We start from the raw sequence: 20,312 nt of genomic DNA, 5'->3' as shown, positions 1-20,312 counted from the left end.
GACTGAATTGAGAAGGAACTTATTCACCCAGAGGGTTGTAAATCTATGGAATTCCCTGACGCTACTTCAGTATATATTTTTAAACTAAGGTAGATATTTTGTTGATCAATAAAGGAATTAAGGGATAAGGTGAGAATGCAGGTAAGTGGAGCTGAGTCCACAAAAAGCTCATCAATGATCTTATTTAATGGCAGAGCAGGCTGGAAGGGCCTGATGACCTACTCCTGTTCCTAGTTATTATATTCTTATATAAATGCTTTTGTAGTCAGGACAGAAAGAGTTTGGTCTTTTTGACAGCTGGGAAATGAATGAGGATGACAGTAAAAACTCAAGCTTTTGAGGAATTCAACAGACATCCACAAATCATCCACTGAAATGCATTTCAGACCTTTAGGGAGTAGCCAGTGAACCTGTTGACAATTCTTGTAGTGAGATCGGAAAAAATCACTAAAAAATATAAATTCACCAGAAAGATGAAGTGCTGACAGATCAACTCAGTTAGTACTCTGCAAACTCTAATGTAAAAAAAAGTCAGAATGGATACACCAAGCTCACAGTATCGCAGGCTGCTCCCTTTGTAAGTCCACATTTAGTCATGGTCAGACAGATGACGAAGCAACTCCCCGAACTGCTGGCCTAAGAGCAAGGCAATGGAGATGCGCACAGAAACAATAGCATAAGAATGCATCTCAGACAGAAAAACAGATGTGTAAAAGATATGGACAACCACGTAAATTCAAAGACAGAAAGAAATGTCTCACATACAGATCAAATTAGAGAGCCTGTAAAAAGCTCAATCATTGAGAAAGGATGTGCAATCAAAGAATGAAGCTGTTAAAGAAATTATCAAAGGCCAAAGCAATAGAATGATAAACAGGAAAAGAAATCAAAACATCCATCCCCTGGAGGATAATGAAATGTTTGAGAAAATAATAGCCATTGGAACCATACAATTGCAAGGAATGTCTGTTTGCAATGGTTCCCAAAGAAAAGAAATTCATCAAATCATTCAGATCAGGACTAGCATGAAAAATAAGCCTATGACAATAAATCTGAAGCCGAAGATTGATATTGGAACAAAAGTAACATCACCTCACACAAGATGTATCAAAGGATTTAGCCTGAAAGCTTGAAAGAAAATGGTTACCCAATTCAATATTCTCTGGAATTGAGCAAAACTTTGCCGCGAGCATAATGTGGACCTGGAATTTGATATCAGGGAACGACTCAAATCAGGTGAACTTACAAAACGAGAGACATTAATTGCATGCTAAACGATACTGAAACAGATGGTAATTCTGTCCTATGGTTAAGAAGTTGTGGAGAGTTGTATTTGATCTCAGTAAGTCATGAGGTGAAGGATGCTCCACTGAGGGTTGATGGTAGCACATATACACTGAAATTCACCATCCAGTCAAAAATCTGGTGCCAAAGTACACAATGCATTTTAATGAAATGACTGAATACTTTGAAGATTTTGGATATCACATCACTGTTATTCCACTGATGAGAATAATAATTCAATCTGGTGAATGACAGTTGTCTTTTCCAAAGGGTAGGGAATTTCAAGACGAGGGTCATATTTTAAGGTGAGAGGGGAAGGATTTAAAAAGAGCATGAGGGGCAACTTTTTTCCTCAGAGAGTGGTTTGTGTAGGTGGAATGAATTTCTAGAGGAAGTCCCGGATGCGGGTACAGTTGTGAGTTTTAAAACATTTGGATAAGTACATGAGTAAGAAGTGTTAGGAGGGATATGGGCCTAGGCTGGCAGGTGGGACTAGCTGTATTTTGGATTATAGTCAGCATGGACTGGTTGGACCAAAGGGTCTGTTTCTGTTGTGTATGACTCTATAACTCCACATAAACTATCAATAAAAATTAGTACAGTCTGATAAAAATTTCAAAGGATGAACGAAAGCGATTGCCAGATTCGCAGAGATTCCAAATTTAAGTTCCATCATTTTGAGAAAGAAGACAAATGTGCAGTTACACATTTCCTTGAATTTCAATGATCTTATTCAAGCAATAAAGAAGAATCTCCACTCTACTTCAAATCCAGAAGAAATCACACCAGCACTGGCAGGACTAAAAGCAAGCTTAGTGTCAGAAATAGCTGCTAGTTCATAAAGCTTGCCAAGCAGTCTTCACAGTTGACAACACTCAAGGCATACTATTAGATTAGATTACTTACAGTGTGGAAACAGGCCCTTCGGCCCAACAAGTCCACACCGCCCCGCCGAAGCGTAACCCACCCATACCCCTACATCTACATCTACATCTACCCCTTACCTAACACTACGGGCAATTTAGCATGGCTAATTCACCTGACCTGCACATCTTTGGAGTGTGGGAGGAAACCGGAGCACCCGGAGGAAACCCACGCAGACACGGGGAGAACGTGCAAACTCCACACAGTCAGTCGCCTGAGGCGGGAAATGAACCCGGGTCTCGGGCGCTGTGAGGCAGCAGTGCTAACCACTGTGCCACTGTGCCAATTTGCATATTGGCAATGCAAATTCCTGTGTGTATCTTTTGAACTTAAAGTGAGTCAGGATATGTTCCAGAGGAGGTAAGATAATATATAGAAGGGATGCAATGTAGATATGAGCTTAGGTAAAGATATCCAGGGCTATGACATGACTGAAAAGCATCATGACTGCCATCTATGCAGCCAGGGGACAATCAGAAAAGCTGGGGTCAAACTGACCACAGAAAATTGCATTGTGAATTTAGCACAATGGTTGGTGTATACATTTATAGAATCATAGAGTCATAGAGGTGTACTGTATGGAAACAGACCCTTCCATCCAACTTGCCCATGCCAACCAGATATACTAAATCAATCTAATCCTATTTGCCAGCATTTGGCCCATATCCTTCAAAACCCTTAGTATTCATGTGCCATCCAGATGCTTTTTAAATATACTGGCACCAGACTCCACCACTTCCTTTGACAGCTCATTCCATACACACACCATCGTCTGTGTGAAAAAGGTGCCTCTTCGGTCTCTTTTAAATCTTTCCCATCTAACCTTAAATCTATGGCCTCTAGTTTTGGACATCTACGCTGGAAACAAAGACCTTGGCTAGTCACCCTATCCATGCTCCTCATGATTCTATAAACCTCTATAAGGTCAACCTGTAGCCTCCAACAAGTCATGAAAATCTCTGAGTTGTCTCTGAGATGGAAGCTCTAACAGACAAGACAAAGCTGAGAAATTCCATTTGGTTTGATCGAATACTTGGTTCTTCCATACCTCATATACCAGAACATGCAGCAAAAGTACCAGAACCAGAAAGAGAAGATGCTGAGCGCTAGAGATCAATAGGACATCAGAGGAGTTTCAGCAAATTCAAAGAAATAGTGCACGGGGAGATTATTTTATTGTATTGTAACAGAAAGAGGCCTGTCACTCTGCAGATACATGGTTTCACAATGGACTGAACATCATGAATTATCTCTCCAACCCCCCCCAGGCTCCCAGCCTCATTCCTGACGAAGGGCGTTGCCCGAAATATTGATTTTCCTTTTCCTCGGATGCTGCCTGACCTGCTGTGCTTTTCCAGCACCACTCTAATCTTGACTCTGAACATCATGAATACAAAATCCAGGGGGTGGAATTGAGGGTCCATAACACCTATTATCTTAGCAAGACCGTAAATAATTTATTTTTTGAGAAGGGAAAACAAACTATAAAAAACTTCTAAAGTATTGAACGTAACGATAAAATTCAATTGTCAAGTTTGTTTCATCATTAGGGTTATGTGAAAATAGAGGCACTGACCTAGATTTTCATGAAGCCAGGGAGACTCCAGGATTCTAGGACTCCCAAAGTTTCTGATATTTACCAGGGCCTGTTAATGGTGCAGGCTAAGTCAGGTTGCGATCCCTCACCATGGATTCCTGACCTGGCCAGGAACTGAGCAGCCATAGGCATGTCCTTGCTCTCCACAATTTCAATCCAGTCAGACCAACAGTTGAAGTCATTGTGGCTCACCGAACCTCAGAAATGTCATGATTCATAGTCTGCATGAGGGAAAATTTAGTAAGTTAAGCTCAGAAATTACTTCACATTCCTTCCAGGCTGAGTTGTGCCATCCTGCCAATCCCCTATGCCCTTTCAATGCCAATGTGTACAGCCAGTTAACTCTTAAGTGACTAAATGTTGATTTGAAAAAATGCTTTTAATGAATAGTCATTTATTCATTACCCTCCATTTTCTTTTTAAAATACTATTCTTACCACAAGTCAATGAAAGTATCAATTATCTAGCTCATTTTTAAGTATCAATATCAGAAATTGCAAGCACTTAAAATCTCTGTATCTTGTGTAAATAATCATTGCACAATTGACAGAGCTCAGAGATCCAGAGCTCATCATTGAACAATTTTTGTTCCCTGCTGCTCATCTCATTTCAACAATCTCATGGATGGCCGGTCTCTCCCTCAAGCATCATGATGTTAACTCAGGTTTTATGTCAAAAAACATGTATCATATTTTTCAGTTGTTCACAGTGGCCATACAGTTCAGACACAAATGCACAGAGACTGAACGCAGTAAGTGCACAACTCCAAGTGTTTCTGGATTTTCTTTGTGAGGCCAAATGCAGAAGCTGATCAAATACATGGAAGTGAGCAAGCCATTAATACATTTTCATGTCGCGTGATTGTACTTATCAATAACTAACTTTACTAACCCAAATTTTCATGTGTGTACACTAAATCTATGACAAAAATGTGAATATATTAGCTCCACTAGCAACAGAAAAGCTGCAGTATAATTTAGAGAAGTGTTTGTTTACCATACTGTGGATGTCTCAAACAAAAAGGGCCATAAGCTATCCCCTGATCTCATGTCTTATTTTCTTCAGTGACCTTCCGGCTCGTTTGAACATTTCTGCAATTACCAACGGACTTGCTTCTGTAAGAGTAATTTTACCCCGTTTCCCCCATTCAGCATAAGAAACCCTGGTCACCCTCTATTACTGTGATTTGCTAAGTGGAATATGTGAGAAGGTGTGATGTGAAGGTAGCTCCAAACTTAAATGGAATTTTCAATTCCAAAAGCAAAAGTAAATTCAGTCAGAAGTTAATGCTACATTTTGTGTTGTAAAGTAACATGCTTCCAGTAAAAATCAGAAAAAAAAGATTAAAATTGTTTAAGAAGCCTTTTCCTGCTGTAGGTCTCGCAAAGGTACCTGCGTATATTCCACCTGAGACTACTGTTCTGGATATTCAGAATAACAAGATTAGAGAGCTAAAGGAAAATGATTTCAAATATCTGAAGGACCTTCAGGTGAGTAAACTGACCATAATAATCTCATTGACTGGAATGAGCCTGGTGCTTTACAGACCCCTGACAGTTGTGACTACTGTGACCCCTTAGAATTGATGGGAAGATCACTGGAAGACGTGAGCAGAGATGAAAGGTGCAGTTAATATAGCAGCAAGTCCAGACAATAATGGAGGCCAGTGAATCCTGTACCTTCGCAGCACACAGTCTTCCTCTGCAGAAAGTGTGGCAGACTTCCATATGCTAAAGTGGAGCTCCTGAGAAGCCACATTAGGCAATGATTAATGCAGAGCTTAGCACCATAGGATAATTCATTGTTTTCTGACACTGAATATTGCCACTCAGCCTCCCACTTAAATAAACAGCAGACAACAACCTTAATGTTCATTGAGGGTGGGTCAGATTTTTCTTTCTATTCAATGATAGACAGCTTCTAGTTCTCTAAAATTACCAAATATTCTGATAAAATGAATGTAGAGGTTAAAAATACAGTCCTAAACTGGTGCATTCAAATGGGTGTTATACAGCATGTAAAGATGACATATGGTCTATTGTTTCTGTGCTAGCTCATTGCGAGAGGAATTGACAATTTATCTCATTGCTCTGTTCTTTCCCCATATCTTTTCTTTTTCTCTGCTTCAAACGTATATCCAATTTTCCATTAAAAGATGCAACTGTTTCTGCCTCAGCCACTCCTTGTGGCAAAGATTTCATCCTCCAAGTCTGCAACAATATTTTTCCTAATTATTTTGATATGTTCTGAGGAGCTCTTTAAAAAAAAAGTGCTGGGGGCCACCCATCATTAACTCCTCAATTAATCAGAGGAAAACCTGAACTATTTTTGCAAATTTTAATGACTTTCCAGTGGTCCCTTCACTATTCCAGTGGGGTGGTCGTACTGTCTCATGTGCCCTTCAGAATTATGGGTCTGAATTTTTACAGCCCATAACAATGGCCTGGGAGGCTTGGAGACCTGGTAATAGTGCAGCAGTGAGGAACCCAATGCCTTGCCACCATCATGGCATATTACAAGCAACAGAAACCTGCATGACACAACCCGATTTCAGTTGAGCCACTGAAGTGTTCCATTAACCCAAAACTTCTGTCCTTGCTGCATTTTGCCTGAGGTGGGAAGGTTACTTGCCCGTGAGGAAGTCACTTGTTGCATCATGGCAGTCTCATGGTCGGTTCCCAGGGAAGGGGGAGGGAGTCCTCTCCCAACCATCAGGGTCGTAAATAAACATAACTTTTCTTCGAGGGCATATGGGCACTGAGGCACCCCCTCCTACAGCTTCCTCCTCAGCAGCTGCTACCCACAACAGAGATGCTGCTAAGACTATACTAGTGCAAGCTCTCTGATTGGCCCTGTGCCTTCACAACTGGGGTGGCAGTCTACAGGTAGTGGCTTGTTCATTGGCCACTGGTAAAATGCCACACCAGCATCCTGGCCAAATATCCTGCCACCAATCTTCCCAGTTAGGTTCCCATTTCCATCTTAAGTGCTACAGCTTCTTAATTTGTGAGCAAATTTAACCCATGGTTACCCAGTCTTGGTATTATCCTGATCAATCAAGCTATGCTTATCAAATTTCAAAGTTCTGAAGTAACGACTGACTGCAGCATTATAGGAATTCAGTGGCTGGAGTTTATTTTACACCTTTCCGATTCCTGATGAAGGGCTTTTGCCCGCAGCATCGATTCTCCTGGTCCTCAGATGTTGCCTGACCTGCTGTGCTTTTCCGGCACCACACTCTCGACTCTGATCTGCAGTCCTCACTTTCTCCTTTCAGTACGTGTCCAATGGTCTATCTCAAAATATTATGTTCTTTCAAAATTTGGGTGTATGATGTAGGATGAAAGGTACTATTGTGCTTAAAAGTTGATTAATGGAGAGAATGTAAAAGATGAGGATTAATATAATACAGGGTATTACAAATACAGTTTGCTGTACGTAAGTAAAGAATGTCACTGTGCAACTGAAGGGAATCATGCCATGAGAAGTCATTGAAAAGATGGAAAAGGCCCAGAATTTTTCTATTCTCTCCATTAATCAACTTTTATGCACAATAGTACCTTTCATCCTACATCATACACCCAACGTTTGAAAGAAGACAATTATTTTGAAATAGACCTTTCTAAAAGGAGAAAGTGAGGACTGCAGATGCTGGAGATCAGTGTCGAGAGTGTGGTGCTAGAAAAGCACAGCAGGTCAGGCAGCATCCGAGGAGCAGGAGAATCAATGTTGTGGGCAAAAGCCCTTCATCAGGAATCGGAAAGGTGTCAAATAAACTCTAGCCTCAGAATTCCTATGATGCTGCAATCAGTCATTACTTCAAAACTTTGAAATTTGATAAGCATAGCTTGTTTTCTCTTTTAAAAAAAATCAGCATCAGTTGCCATTAACAAACTTGTCAATTTCTGAACTATATTTCCAAATCAAAACAGCATAATTTTGTTCACAACAGACATAACTTGCCCAGTGATGATCCCTGGATTATTTATCTCATCCATCTTGAACAGCAAATCCTCAGGAATAGTGAGGTGGGATCTGGGGGAGGAGGAGATGGGGAGCTGCATTGGTAAGCTTCCAATATTCCAGAATCGTTCATTTATCTAAAGGGGATGGAAGTCTAATGGCCAGACCTACTTTCAATGTGGAAAGAAATATATCACAAAGATATCAGGAATACCTGGGTACTGAGCAACAACATTGGTGGGTTTTAATAAGGGTTTCTAAGGTAGAAAGGGAAATGGAAATATCTTTAGAGGAAATTCCAAAGTGAGAAGGCTTAAGGAAGAATCAACTGGAGGTTCCTACTGAGCAATATTGTAGAAGCATTCACCAAATTGACTGCAGCTGTTCAAGAGGCTTCACTTTATTCTTGCAATGTTTTCAACATCCTTTAAATCTGTGCTGAATTTGAGAGTACAATGTAGTAATATACAAAACAGATCAGTGGGAGGTGACAGCATACTGGAATTATTGCTGGATTGTTAATCCCAAGATCCGGGTAATGTTCTGGAACCACAGCTTTGAATTCCACCACATCAGAATTTGAATTGAATGAAAATCCACAATTAAGAGTCTAATGATGACTATGAAACCACTGTCAATTGTCAGGAAAAACCCAACTGGTTCACTTTTATCCTTTGGAAGGAATCTACCATCTTCACCTGGTCTGGGCTACATGTGACTCCAGAACCACACCAATGTGGTTGACACTTAACAGTTAGGGATGGGCAATAAATACTGATCTAGCCTACGATGCTCTCATCCCATAGTGTCATACAGCACAGAAACAGACCCTTCAGTCCAACCGGATCACGTTGAACATAATCCCAAACTAAACTAGTCCCACTGTCCTGCACCTGACCCATGATCCTCCAAACCTTTCTGACTCATGTATTTATACAAATGCCTTCTAAATGTTTTGGATGAATAAAGATGACAGGAATTGTACTATATTTTAAACAAACTTGGTGTTCACTTGCAATGGAACTGAAAGGAACGATAAAGATCAAATGATTCAAAATGTTTATTTTGAGTCAATGGCAAGATTTCTGATAAATGAAGAAAGAAAGTTTGAGAAACTGTTCTCATGAAAGGAAGGCTGTCTGCTCTGAATGAAGAGGGAGTAATACTTTATCCTTCATCTCAAAAAAAATTGGACATTACTTTAAGTAGTTTTTCCAATTACATATAAATATTAATTGGGCAATAATTTCCTTTTATAATATTAGAAATAGACAATGATAGGAATATTCAGCAGGTTTGGCAGCATCTGTGGAAAGACAAATAGAGTTCACATTGCCGATCAATAACTTTTCAGCATTCTCTTCCCATAGTTGCAGTCCAGCATATTGAGTATTTCTAGTATTTTTAAAAATTTTATTTAAAATTTTTGATATTTAAAGCTTTTCATTTTTGCATTCACCTTTTTCAAGTTATTCAATTGTTAAAATAGAACTTACTGTTGGAATTTGTATTAATAAGGATGGGAACAAATTTAGGTCACCCAAACACATCAAGTGACATATTCAACCTGTTGTAACTCTATTTAATTAAAAATGTGTTCTTTCAGGAGAGGTGGGCACAACATTTCTTTTTAATCTTTAATTACTGTTGAACTGACTTGACTGCTTGGACATTTCAGAGGGTGGTTAACATATTGATTTGAATTAGGAGTCACATGTAGGACAGACCAGAAAAGGAAAGCAAATTTTCTTCCCTGAAGGACATTACTGAACTACTTTCTTTTATATGACAATTAATGATATTTTCAAAAATGTTTTATTCCTCCTGATTTATTAATCGAATTTGAATTCTCTTTGCTTTCAATAGTCCTTGTACTATCAGGTATTTGTGAGCCATGGTTCAGTGTTACACTCTTGCAGGAAGTTAAAAATCACACAACACCAGGTTATAGTCCAACAGGTTTAATTGGAAGCACTAGCTTTCGGAGCATTGCTATAATCTGGTGTTGTGTGATTTTTAACTTTGTACACCCCAGTCCAACACCAGCATCTCCAAATCACTCTTGCAGAAGGCTGAGATCTCAAGTCCTCTCTGGAGCATGAAGCACATAATCTAGGCTGACAGCTCAGTGCAATACTTGGGATTTCCCTGCACTGTCAGGGCTGCCACCTTTCACATGAGATGCCTCATCTGCCCTCTGAGATTGATGTGAAAGATCTCATGGCACTGTTTCAAAAATACGATGGAAGAGACTTGGCCCATACGTATCCTTCAGCCAAACTTACGAAAGCAGATTAACTTGCCATTTCCACATGCATGTGTGGGCTGTTTACAAATAGACTGTCATATTTTCAGCATTATAACAGATATTGGCAGTAAAGCACTTTGAGGTGTCTTGAGACTGCATAGAACATAATATCGAATGCAACTTCTTTCTTTTAGGGTAATTTTGTAAGTATGCACTAAAGGAAAGCCCCTAATTTTCTGATATTCACTGGCAATCGATGAGGTCCTTTCTGCCACTGCACACTCGGAAAATTTCACACTTGTTTGTTCATGAATTCTCAATTCATTTTCTGTTTGTTTGTTTCTAATTTAATTTAGATTTTAATTCTTGTGAACAACAGGCTGCAGAGGATCCATCCTAAGGCCTTTTCCTCACTTCGCAGTCTCAGACGGCTATATCTTTCCAAGAATCTAATCAGTAGCGTTCCAGAGAACATGCCAAAGAGCCTCCTTGAACTCCACATATGTGACAACAAAATAAATTATGTGAAAAAGAAACCTTTTGATGGAATGTCCAATATGTTCGCCCTCGGTATGTCTCAATCTTGCAAATACTCACTTCGTGTGAATATATTTGAGCAAAAGCAAGCAACAGTAGCATATTATGATAATTTCATTGTTAGAAAATTCTATAAATTCATGATAATTGCAAATGTCAGTGAGTTACATTAGACCTGAACTTGGATGAAAATGCCTGGAGTCTTGTGTTACTGTCATGTGGGAACTTTTAAAACTCAATTTGCAGCATAATTGATTGGATACTTGTTAAAGAATGTTGAACACTGTTTTCTGGTAATGTTATTAGTCATTTCACCAGTGGAACCTACATATGAAATTAAATGGTGCAGATATTTGGTTTGGGGCATTTTAACCATTCATCCTCTCATAGAATTGACCATTCCTAACAGCCTAACTTTAGGCTTCAAGGAAATTAAAACATTGGTTATTTCTAAAAATTCTGATTCACTGATATATTTGGAAGAAGTCCCTTATTTATCTCCTTTACTTCAACATCATGGTGTGATAATTGCTGTACCAATAATTAACTTTACAGACAATTTTACAAGTTTTCATCACATATCTTATAAACAATTCCTACCTCCTCCTTTCTGCTGCCTTTATGGAATGGGCAAGTCTGTCTGTTGTTCGGTCATTCACGTGGGGATCATAACTGAATTTTGATTAAATATTGTTTTTTTCTTCAATCAATATACTTTTATTGCCCGGCTGTTGATTTGGCAAAAAGAATTTCTCCTCTAAAGTGCCTTTCAATTTGCAACTTTAGAAATATAAATTTTTTTCTTCATATGAAGACGCAATTTATGTTCTAGTTCAGCCAGTGCAGTTTGTAGTTGAGTTGAGCTCTGCTCAAGCTGGTGGATATCAGAATCAGAGACCAATGATCAAGCAGATCTAATTAGGTCATAGAGTCATATAACACAGAAACAGATTTTTCAGTCCAATTAGTCCATGCTGACCAAGTTTCCCAAACTAAACTAGTTCTACTTGCCTGCATTTGGCCCATATCCCTCCAAACCTTTCCTGTTCACGTCCCTGTTCAAATGCTTTTTAAATGTTGTAACTGTATCTGCATCTACCACTACCTCTTGCAGTTCACCGTATGAACCACCCTCATGTTAAATGGAAAACCCATCTTCCCTCTCTGATGCATGTAAAACTGCAATTCAAAGAAGAGCAATAGGTTTAGGGTTAGTGTATCACAGGGAGTTCCAGTGGCTGTCCTGTGCATTAATGATCCTTCAATTGTAATGATTTACCAGAAATTGAAAGATCAGGTAATGATGTAATCCTGCGAGTTCAGTCCTAATAGAATCAAGAACAGTCATCAATAGTATACAGGTTAACCAAATCATTGTATAATGTCAATTGTAAAATAGCATCGGTTGTGGACAATTACACTTATGGATATAAGACAAATTGTGATTGTGGATTGATTTTAATTTCTGGGAGAATTCCCTTGTCAGCTGCATTGGAGCTTCCACAAGGATGCTGTAGAAATGACTATTGAGCCATTGTAGAATCTGTGCTGTTACTTTAGTAATTCTGGACAGCTATCTTTATGACAACCTGTGACATCTACAGAAATGGCATGGTGGCTCAGTGATTGGTACTGCTGCCTCACAGCACCAGGTGCCCTGGGTTCAATCCCAGCCTCAGGTGACTGTCTGTGTGGAGTTTGCGCACTGTCCCCATGACTGTATGGATTTTCTCCCAGAGTCCAAGGATGTGCAGGTTAGGTGAAGTGGCCATGATAAATTGCCCATAGTGTTCAGGGATGTGTAGGTTAGGTGCATTAGTCAGGGCTAAATGTACAGGAATAGGTTTGGGGAGTGGGGGAGGGGGATGCTCTTTGGAGGGTCAGTATGGGCTTGTTGGGCCGAAGCGCCTGTTTCCACATTGTAGGAATTCCATTAAAGAAAATGATTTTCATTGAATCCATGGTTGTTTGAATTGCAGGTAGTCTGTTGGAAGAAAACAACCCATGCATGCTACATTAAATCTTCTTAAAAGACATATGGCAGCCTATCTTGTATGTCCTATTCTAGGGTAAATGTTAAAGTCCCTGGTGAGCATACACAGTCGGAGTCGGGCTGAGAGGACTTAATTATGAAGAAAGATTTAACCAAATTTTCTTTCCCCTTGGAACAGTAATTGCCATGAGGAAATCGTTTTGGAATGTTCAATGTCAAGTTAAATGGGGAAGCATTATTTCCATTGGCTGGTAAATCAATAACTACAGAAAATAAATTTGGAATTATTCCCGAAAGAATGATTGAGAGGATGAAGGAATGCTTCTGTGCAGACCACATTAGATGGCCTTCCAGAAGTAATGATGGAAAGAGAATTCACAATAGGTTTTAAAAACGTGATAGGTATTTGAGATATATTCTAAGCAATGTTAATAATACTTTCAAAGCTTGAAAAATAACCATATCCAGTGAACAAATGTGTCTCATCTCTACAGAACTGAGTAGAAATCCACTGATGCCAAAAGGAATTGCAAAAGGAGCTTTTCAAGGATTGAAAACTTTATCGTATCTCCGGATTACTGAGACAGGGCTTTCTGAAATCCCGAAAGGTGAGGGCTACTGGATATCTTGCTGTTTCAGGGTACTTCTTAATAATTGACGATTAAATTGGTTATGAGTTAACCATTACCAATAACAATTCATCAGTGTTCAAACTAGAGTAAGCGTAGAGACCTGTGTAAGTCATTTACTAACTCTCAGTATGTTCATGCTCCTTATTTTGATTTGTTTCAAGATCTGCCAAGTTCAATATCTGAGATGCATCTTGACCGCAATAAAATTCTCAAAGTGGAAGTGGATGACTTCACGAACCTCAACACTTTGGTCAGGTACTGTATTTAAAATCAACTCCAAAATGCAGCATTCGAACCAAAGCCAGAAAATGCTGCATAGTACTTAGCAAGTCAGGCAACATTGTTGGGGAGAGGACATAAGCACATAAAAAATAGGAGCAGGAGTAGGCCATCAGGCCCGTTGAGCCTGCTCCACCATTCAATAAGATCATGGCTGATCTTTTTGTACACTCTTCTTCACTTACCCGCCCTCCCAGCATAACCCTTAATTCTCTTACTGTTCAAAAATCTATCTTTGCCTTAAAAACATTCAATGAGGTAACCTCAACTGCTTCAATGGGCAGGGACTTTCACAGATTCACAAGCCTTTTGGTGAAGAAGTTCCTTCTCAATTCAGTCCGAAATCAGAGTAAAACAGTAAAACAGGATAAAACATTTCATCTTGATAACTTTTCATCAGATTCAAATTGTGGCATTCCAGCCCTGTTGTGTAAATTTAAACACGAGACAGCTGTTTTAAAATCAAAACTCAGACACTTCTTCCAAGAATGTCTCAAATATTGAGAAAGAAAGCTGCAATGTAAAGAGATGCTGTTATTGATCTCACCAGATCCCCTCAAAATATTTTAAGAAGGTAACCTAGATCCTAACTTTTCCTTAGTTTAAAGATTGATGTGAAATGATATGTTCCAGATATGATACAACTGGTCAAACTACTCAACATTAAGCAAACCCCAATTTATTTAAACACTGTAGTTAAAATAGAAAGAAAACAAAGAGAAATTTAGAATAACTTAACTTTTGTAAAACCAAATAATAGACATAGTACCTATTACTAACTAACTGTTCCAATGTAGCAACATCCCATAAACATACCCCTCGGTAAAAATGCAAATTCAGACACACATTCTCACATGCAGTTCTCCAATTCAGGAGGTGAAAACCTCAAGAGAACATTCAGAGAGAATAGCAGCCAGGAGACATTCATTGAAGCTTTCAACTCTTTTGAGATCCTAAGAGCCTCCGATATTACTGAAAAAACAAAATCCAGAACTTTGGGATTTATAAGAGCTGGCCAGAGCCATTCAGGCTGCTGAAGGAAAACCCAAGGCCTCACAACTTGTTCACACAAGTCATCTTTAGTTGGCAATCCATCACCTCTGCCTTACAAACTCTCTTCAAACAAAAAGGACAAAAATAATCTTTTGAAATCATAGCATCATCACAATACTGCCGCCAGCCCCCACCCAAATGGAGCATGCCTTAAATAAGGAGCCATCATGTTGGAAATAAAAAGGATACACACCTGATTTCAAGTTCTAACTTACAGACTGGATTGTAATTAAACTTCATTAACCACAGTGGAAAGTGGATGTGATATAGTTTTAGATCAAACTGCAATATTGAAGATTTTTCTCGTGCCTATTGACTATGAGCATACAGAATGACTATAGTTAAAGACATACTGGTTCATCCAACCTGTCCTAATTAATTATAGCGCTATATGTATCTGAATTGGAATTATGTAAACTCCTGAGGGATGAAGCAAACCAGGTAGAAAGGGTAAAAGGAATCTCTGAGACATGAAGGGAAAGCAAAACATTCATCTCTAACCCCTGTAAACATTCCTAAAAAGTACAGGAGTTTACATTGGCTCTGATTTACGCAAGAAAATATCTACTTGTTACAATTTCCATAGAAACTAATAATTTTTGAAACGAGATTTAAATTTCCACTTATTAGCTGAAACATTCAACAAAAGTTCATATTTTAAAACATTTGCTTCAACAAAATGATACAATGAACACAACAGTTTTTTTTTGTTTTTGTACTAATATGTTAAATTACAGAAAGGTACATACTCCATTATTCTTATGATACCTCGTAGTCTTTGCACAATTACAACCTTTACAGCAAACAGTCCACTGCTGCTCCCAACTTACAGTGGGTTGTTCCTTTTTACTTTCCCAGCCAGGTAGCCTCTAATCCCAAAACAGTCAATCATGGTGAAGGTTAAACTGCAGATCCCTTCAGTTGAATTTTCCAGTCTTGTTTATATGCATAAAGGTTCAGAATTGTCAATCTAGTGCAAGCTCTCACTCGCATTCTAGATGATGAACAGTGGAGTCATAGAACTGTACAGCATGGAAAAGACCCTTTGGTCAAACTTGTTCATTCAACCAGATATTCTAAATTAATCTCATCCCATTTGCTAGCAGTTGGCCCTCATCCCACTAAATCTTTGCTGTTCATCCAGATACCTTTTAAATGTTGTAATTATACCAGCCTCCACTACAGCTTCTGGCAGATCTTTCCAAACACATGCCACCCTCTGCGTGAAAAGGTTGCCTCTTAGGTCCCTTCTAAATCCTCCCTCTCTCACTTTAAACCTATGCCCTCTAGTTCTGGACACCCCACCCCAGGGAAAAGTCCTTGGCTATTTACCCTCACCATGACCCTCATGATTTTATAAAATTCTTTAATCCACCCCCTTAGGCTCCAACAGTCCAGGGAAAATAGCACCAGCCTACTTAGCCTCCAACGCTGATATATCCTTGTAAATTTTTTATGAACACTTTCAAGTTTCACGACATCTTTCTTATAGCAGGGAGACCAGAACTGAATGCAGTATTCCAAAAATGGCCTAACCAATGTTCTGCCGCAACATGACATCACAACTCCAATACTCAATGCGCTGACCAATAAAGGCAAGCATACCAAACGTCTTTTCACTATCTTGTCTTCCTGCGACTTTCAAGGAACTGTGAACCTGCCCTCCAAGGCCTTTTTATTCAGCAACATTCCCCAGGACCTTATATCAAGTTATAAGTCTTGCCCTGATTCATCCTTCCAAAATACAGAACCTCACATTCATCTAAATTAAATTCCATCTGCTACTGTTCAGCCCATCGGCCCACCTGATCTGTTGTAATCTGAGGTAACCTTCTTTGCTATCCACTACAGCTCCCATTGTGGTGTCATCGTCAACCTTACTAACCATAGCTCCTATGTTCACATCGAAATCATTTATATAAATACCAAAAAGCAGTGGACCCAATGCTGATCTTGTGGCATACCCTGGGCACAGGCCTCCAGTCTGAAAAACAACCCTCCACCACCACCCTTTGTCTTCTACCTTTGAGCTAGTTCTCCCAATATTCCATGTCATCTAACCGTGCTAACCATTCTACCATGTGGAACCTTGTCAAACACCTTACTGAGGCCCACCACTTTGTCCTCATCAATTCTCTTCATTACCTCTTTGAAAAACTCAATCAAGTTAGTGAGTCGAGTCAGCATTTTCTCTGCTTCAGATGCAGGGCTAGCTGCCTCTAAGTTTTGCTTTCCACCTCTCAGATAGCTCTAGACTACCAAATTTCTGTTGGTATGTGATATTTATGGACTTGAAAGAAAGCCTGTAAGCTGATTTCAAGAATGGTTCCTGTGCCTTATTCCCCAACACAGTCTGAAATGTATTAGTCTCATATCTAGGTAGAAATACTAATTAGATAAATTGGATCCCAACTCCCCATTAATTCAGAAGTAAATGAATAGTTTGCAGCATAACTGTATATAATCTTATACTAATAACACCTTCTTGGCAGTTTGGGAGACTTGGGGACTCCTCGTATATTCAGACAGCTACTACTGTTTCCAAGTGTATTTTTCTCATTAATCCTCTGTAAAACAATCTGTTACCTCCTTTGATCTCTAACAACAAAACCTTCCAGTCTTATTCTTTAGCAGACTGTAGAACAGGTCACATCACCCCTTGGTTCATTCTAAATTAGAAGGTACAGTCCCAAAATGTAATAATCTTATAAACCACAGCATTCTAACAAGATCTTTTACAAGGAGATCTACACCCTAACCAAATATGTGCTCAACTCTAGCTTGAAGGAATTGAGAAAAATGGGGTTCAGGACCTCTTCCACAGATCCCCTTCCACAGATCCCCCATTCTCTGGAAAAAGCCGAACATTTTAGCCTCCACCATAGTGCTGCCTTTATATTATCTATCTAGTTGCAGGTGCAGAATATCCTATTGGCACAAAACCACTTTCACTTTGAAAAAAAAACAAATGAGCTACGGATACTAGAAATCAGAAATGAGAATAGAAATTGCTACAAAAACTCATTAGGTCTGAGAGCATCTGTGGAGAAAAATCAGAGTTAATTTTTTGAGTCCAGTGACCCTTCCTCAGACCCTTACATTGTTATGAGGAAGGGGCACTAACCTGAAATGTTAACTCTGATTTCTCCCCACAAATGCTGCGAGACTTAGTGACCCTTTCCAGCAATTTCCAATTTTGCACCTTCTTAACATTGTTGTGTTGTTTTCAATCACTGAAGATGGTAACGAAAATCAGAGTGATGCAGCTTAAGGCAGATGCTGGATCCATTCATTTTTGACTTGTGAACTTGTGATTTCACTGAGCCAAGATTGATGCAAATTTTTTTTAACAAAAAACACAGATGTTAAGCCCTGCAGAAAATCACAATTATGCATCTGGGAAGTTCAGTGCACGCACAGCTGTGATCCAGAAAATTCTTTAAAGTTCACAAGGTAACGCAATCGGCAGCAGCTGAGCACGCAGGAAGCTCTAAATAAAAACAAACGCAATCTTACTGAAGTTTAGCTGCTCAGAATTTGGCTTGGCCGCAGAGCTATTAAGGCTATTCAGGGTCAAAATTCCTCAAATTAGCTGTGCTGTTGTAAATGTGACAGAATGCAATACCAAGTCACTACCAGACTTGGTTATCCCAGAGTCTGGATCAATTTAAGGGAGAGGATGACCCACCAGTGTTTGGAGGCACATCTAATGAGACCTGGTCTCAACCTGGTCTCAACCCTAACCTCAATGAGACCTGGTAAACTGGAATAACGTAATGTCATGTTCAAGGGTCAAAATTCATCCTGGAAAAATAACCCTCTTTTTCGACAAATAATGTCATTTGCTACTCTTCTGCTCCCACTGGAGCTATTGAGGTTCCTTTGAAGATAATCAATATCCTTCAGGATCAGGTGTCTTTGCTTGGAAATCCTGCAGGAACCTTTCAACAGGTCTTTCAGCAACTGACAAGGCCTTACCAGCTATTATAACAACCAATGAGATGGTTGAAGATGTTTGGGTGGAATTGTCTATGATCATCAAGGAAACAACCTTAAAAATCCTTGTCTTTACGTTGGAGGTGTATTAAGTGTACCCAGGCAACTCCCCACCAGGATTTTAAAGGGGAGGGAAATGTCAGGTTCCACCATATACTCTTCACCCACTGCAAGCACAAGTCTTCCTTTCCATTCTTCACCACAAGATGACTTCCAGATTGTACATTGCCATTCCGATATGTTGAATGTTCCATTTGAGTTACTTTGCTGTAGGAGATTTGTTTCCACTCAAAGTGAAGAGGATTCTTTGGTATTTCTTTGTAAACTGGGTCGCACTGATAAGGCAGCATTACAGAGCCATTCATGTGGCACTCCCAATATTCCAAATGGCTAATCAACCTTCCACTTGGTAAGGACGTTGTCTGGAGTTTTAGCAGACGTGTACTGCTCAGATCTCTTTGTGATTCTCATCTCTTCCTTTCACTGTTTACAGGTTGAGACTGAGTTCCAACAAAATCAGATATTTTGCGAATACAACTCTCAGTCACATGCCAAACCTCCAGGATCTCCACTTGGACAACAATAGATTGTTTGCCATTCCTCCAGGCCTGTCACAGCACAAAAACATCATGGTAAGGTTTGGGTTAGGGTTAGGAGAGGAAGGGGGTATTTTTAGAACATTGAGACCAAATCATAGGCATTCACATATGTGTCAGTGTGGAATGTGAGGTCTTTATTTATTGCCAAAGCTGTCTGCCTACTGAAGAACAAAATGAGTGAATGAAACCAGAGAATTCCTTTGAAACGTACAATGAATTTATCAAGTTCTCAGAGACAAATTTCTTGACTGAGATAATCCGTTCAGACATTCCTGTTTGCTCCTGAGATTCAGTTTAAATGAGGTAAAGCGCTTACAGTGACTCTTCCAATCTTGGAATTTTAGTAGGGTGGGAAATATCTGGTACATACATTGGACAACCCACAGGATGATCACGCACGTTAGCTTTTTTAAGAGAACATTTCATCAAACTATATACAAAAATGACTATTTGACCCATCATGTGTCAGCACTTCAATTAGTTTGACTCCTTTGCTCTTTCTCCCTGACCTTGCAAATATTTTGACCTTTCTTTTCTTTACTAATGTATTTCCCATTTCTTTCTTACTTTTGATTTTGTGAATTACTTTTAAATCTGTTTTCATTGCTCTTTCAGGCTGTCCATTCCTGAATAAAACAACCCACTGCATAAAGAATTCTCTCCTTTTCCCATACTTTTAATAATTATCTTAAATCTGTCTCTTCCATTACTGACCCAGCCAATGGAACAGTTTCTCTGTATTTAACAGTCGAAGCCTTCCACATCTTTGGACATTTCTGTTAATTCTCTCCTTAAGTATGTCCGAGTCAGACTGCGAAGTAACACATTCATGAGCAGAATCTTCTGTGCCCAAAGAGCTATTAGAATTATGCAGAGATTTAATTGGGTGAAAAGCAATATTTCAGTTTACAGACTCCAGGTTAATGTTCTGCTTTTGGTTTTTGGAATCTGCCAGGCAAGTCAGTATTCTCGATGCTCGGTTAACTTTTTTGTAGTCATTAGTATTCCACCAGCACCACCTCAACCCTGCTGGCATAATGCTACAGTGGAAGCTTAATCCTTCTGCAATTTGTTTTCTTCATAAGCAAGCTGTTTCTTAGCACAAAAGCTTTCAGCAAAAGGGATGAGACCTCCCTATGTCAACTTTCTCATGAGAAGTCTCAGTCTTATGCATGCTTCCCCTTAAGGTGACAATAGCCCCCTCTGT

At 39.3% G+C, this 20,312-nt stretch overlaps 1 protein-coding gene across 3 annotated transcripts in view; it reads left to right on the top strand.

Annotated features, from left to right (window-relative positions):
* The window catches only part of LOC140467104 (decorin-like), a 62,949-nt gene that overhangs the window by 31,443 nt on the left and 11,194 nt on the right, over positions 1-20,312 (top strand). For all 3 annotated transcript variants that reach the window (XM_072563172.1, XM_072563171.1, XM_072563169.1), the window contains 5 exons: positions 5,183-5,295; positions 10,373-10,586; positions 13,041-13,154; positions 13,340-13,433; positions 19,000-19,138. In XM_072563172.1, coding sequence (XP_072419273.1) covers positions 5,183-5,295; positions 10,373-10,586; positions 13,041-13,154; positions 13,340-13,433; positions 19,000-19,138 — 674 coding nt within the window. The remainder of the gene's footprint in view (positions 1-5,182; positions 5,296-10,372; positions 10,587-13,040; positions 13,155-13,339; positions 13,434-18,999; positions 19,139-20,312) is intronic.

This window comes from Chiloscyllium punctatum, chromosome 45 (assembly GCF_047496795.1).
Source record: "Chiloscyllium punctatum isolate Juve2018m chromosome 45, sChiPun1.3, whole genome shotgun sequence".
NCBI lineage: Eukaryota > Metazoa > Chordata > Chondrichthyes > Orectolobiformes > Hemiscylliidae > Chiloscyllium > Chiloscyllium punctatum.
Note: the sequence above shows the minus strand (reverse complement) of the source record. Positions and strands in the feature narration are given on the sequence as shown.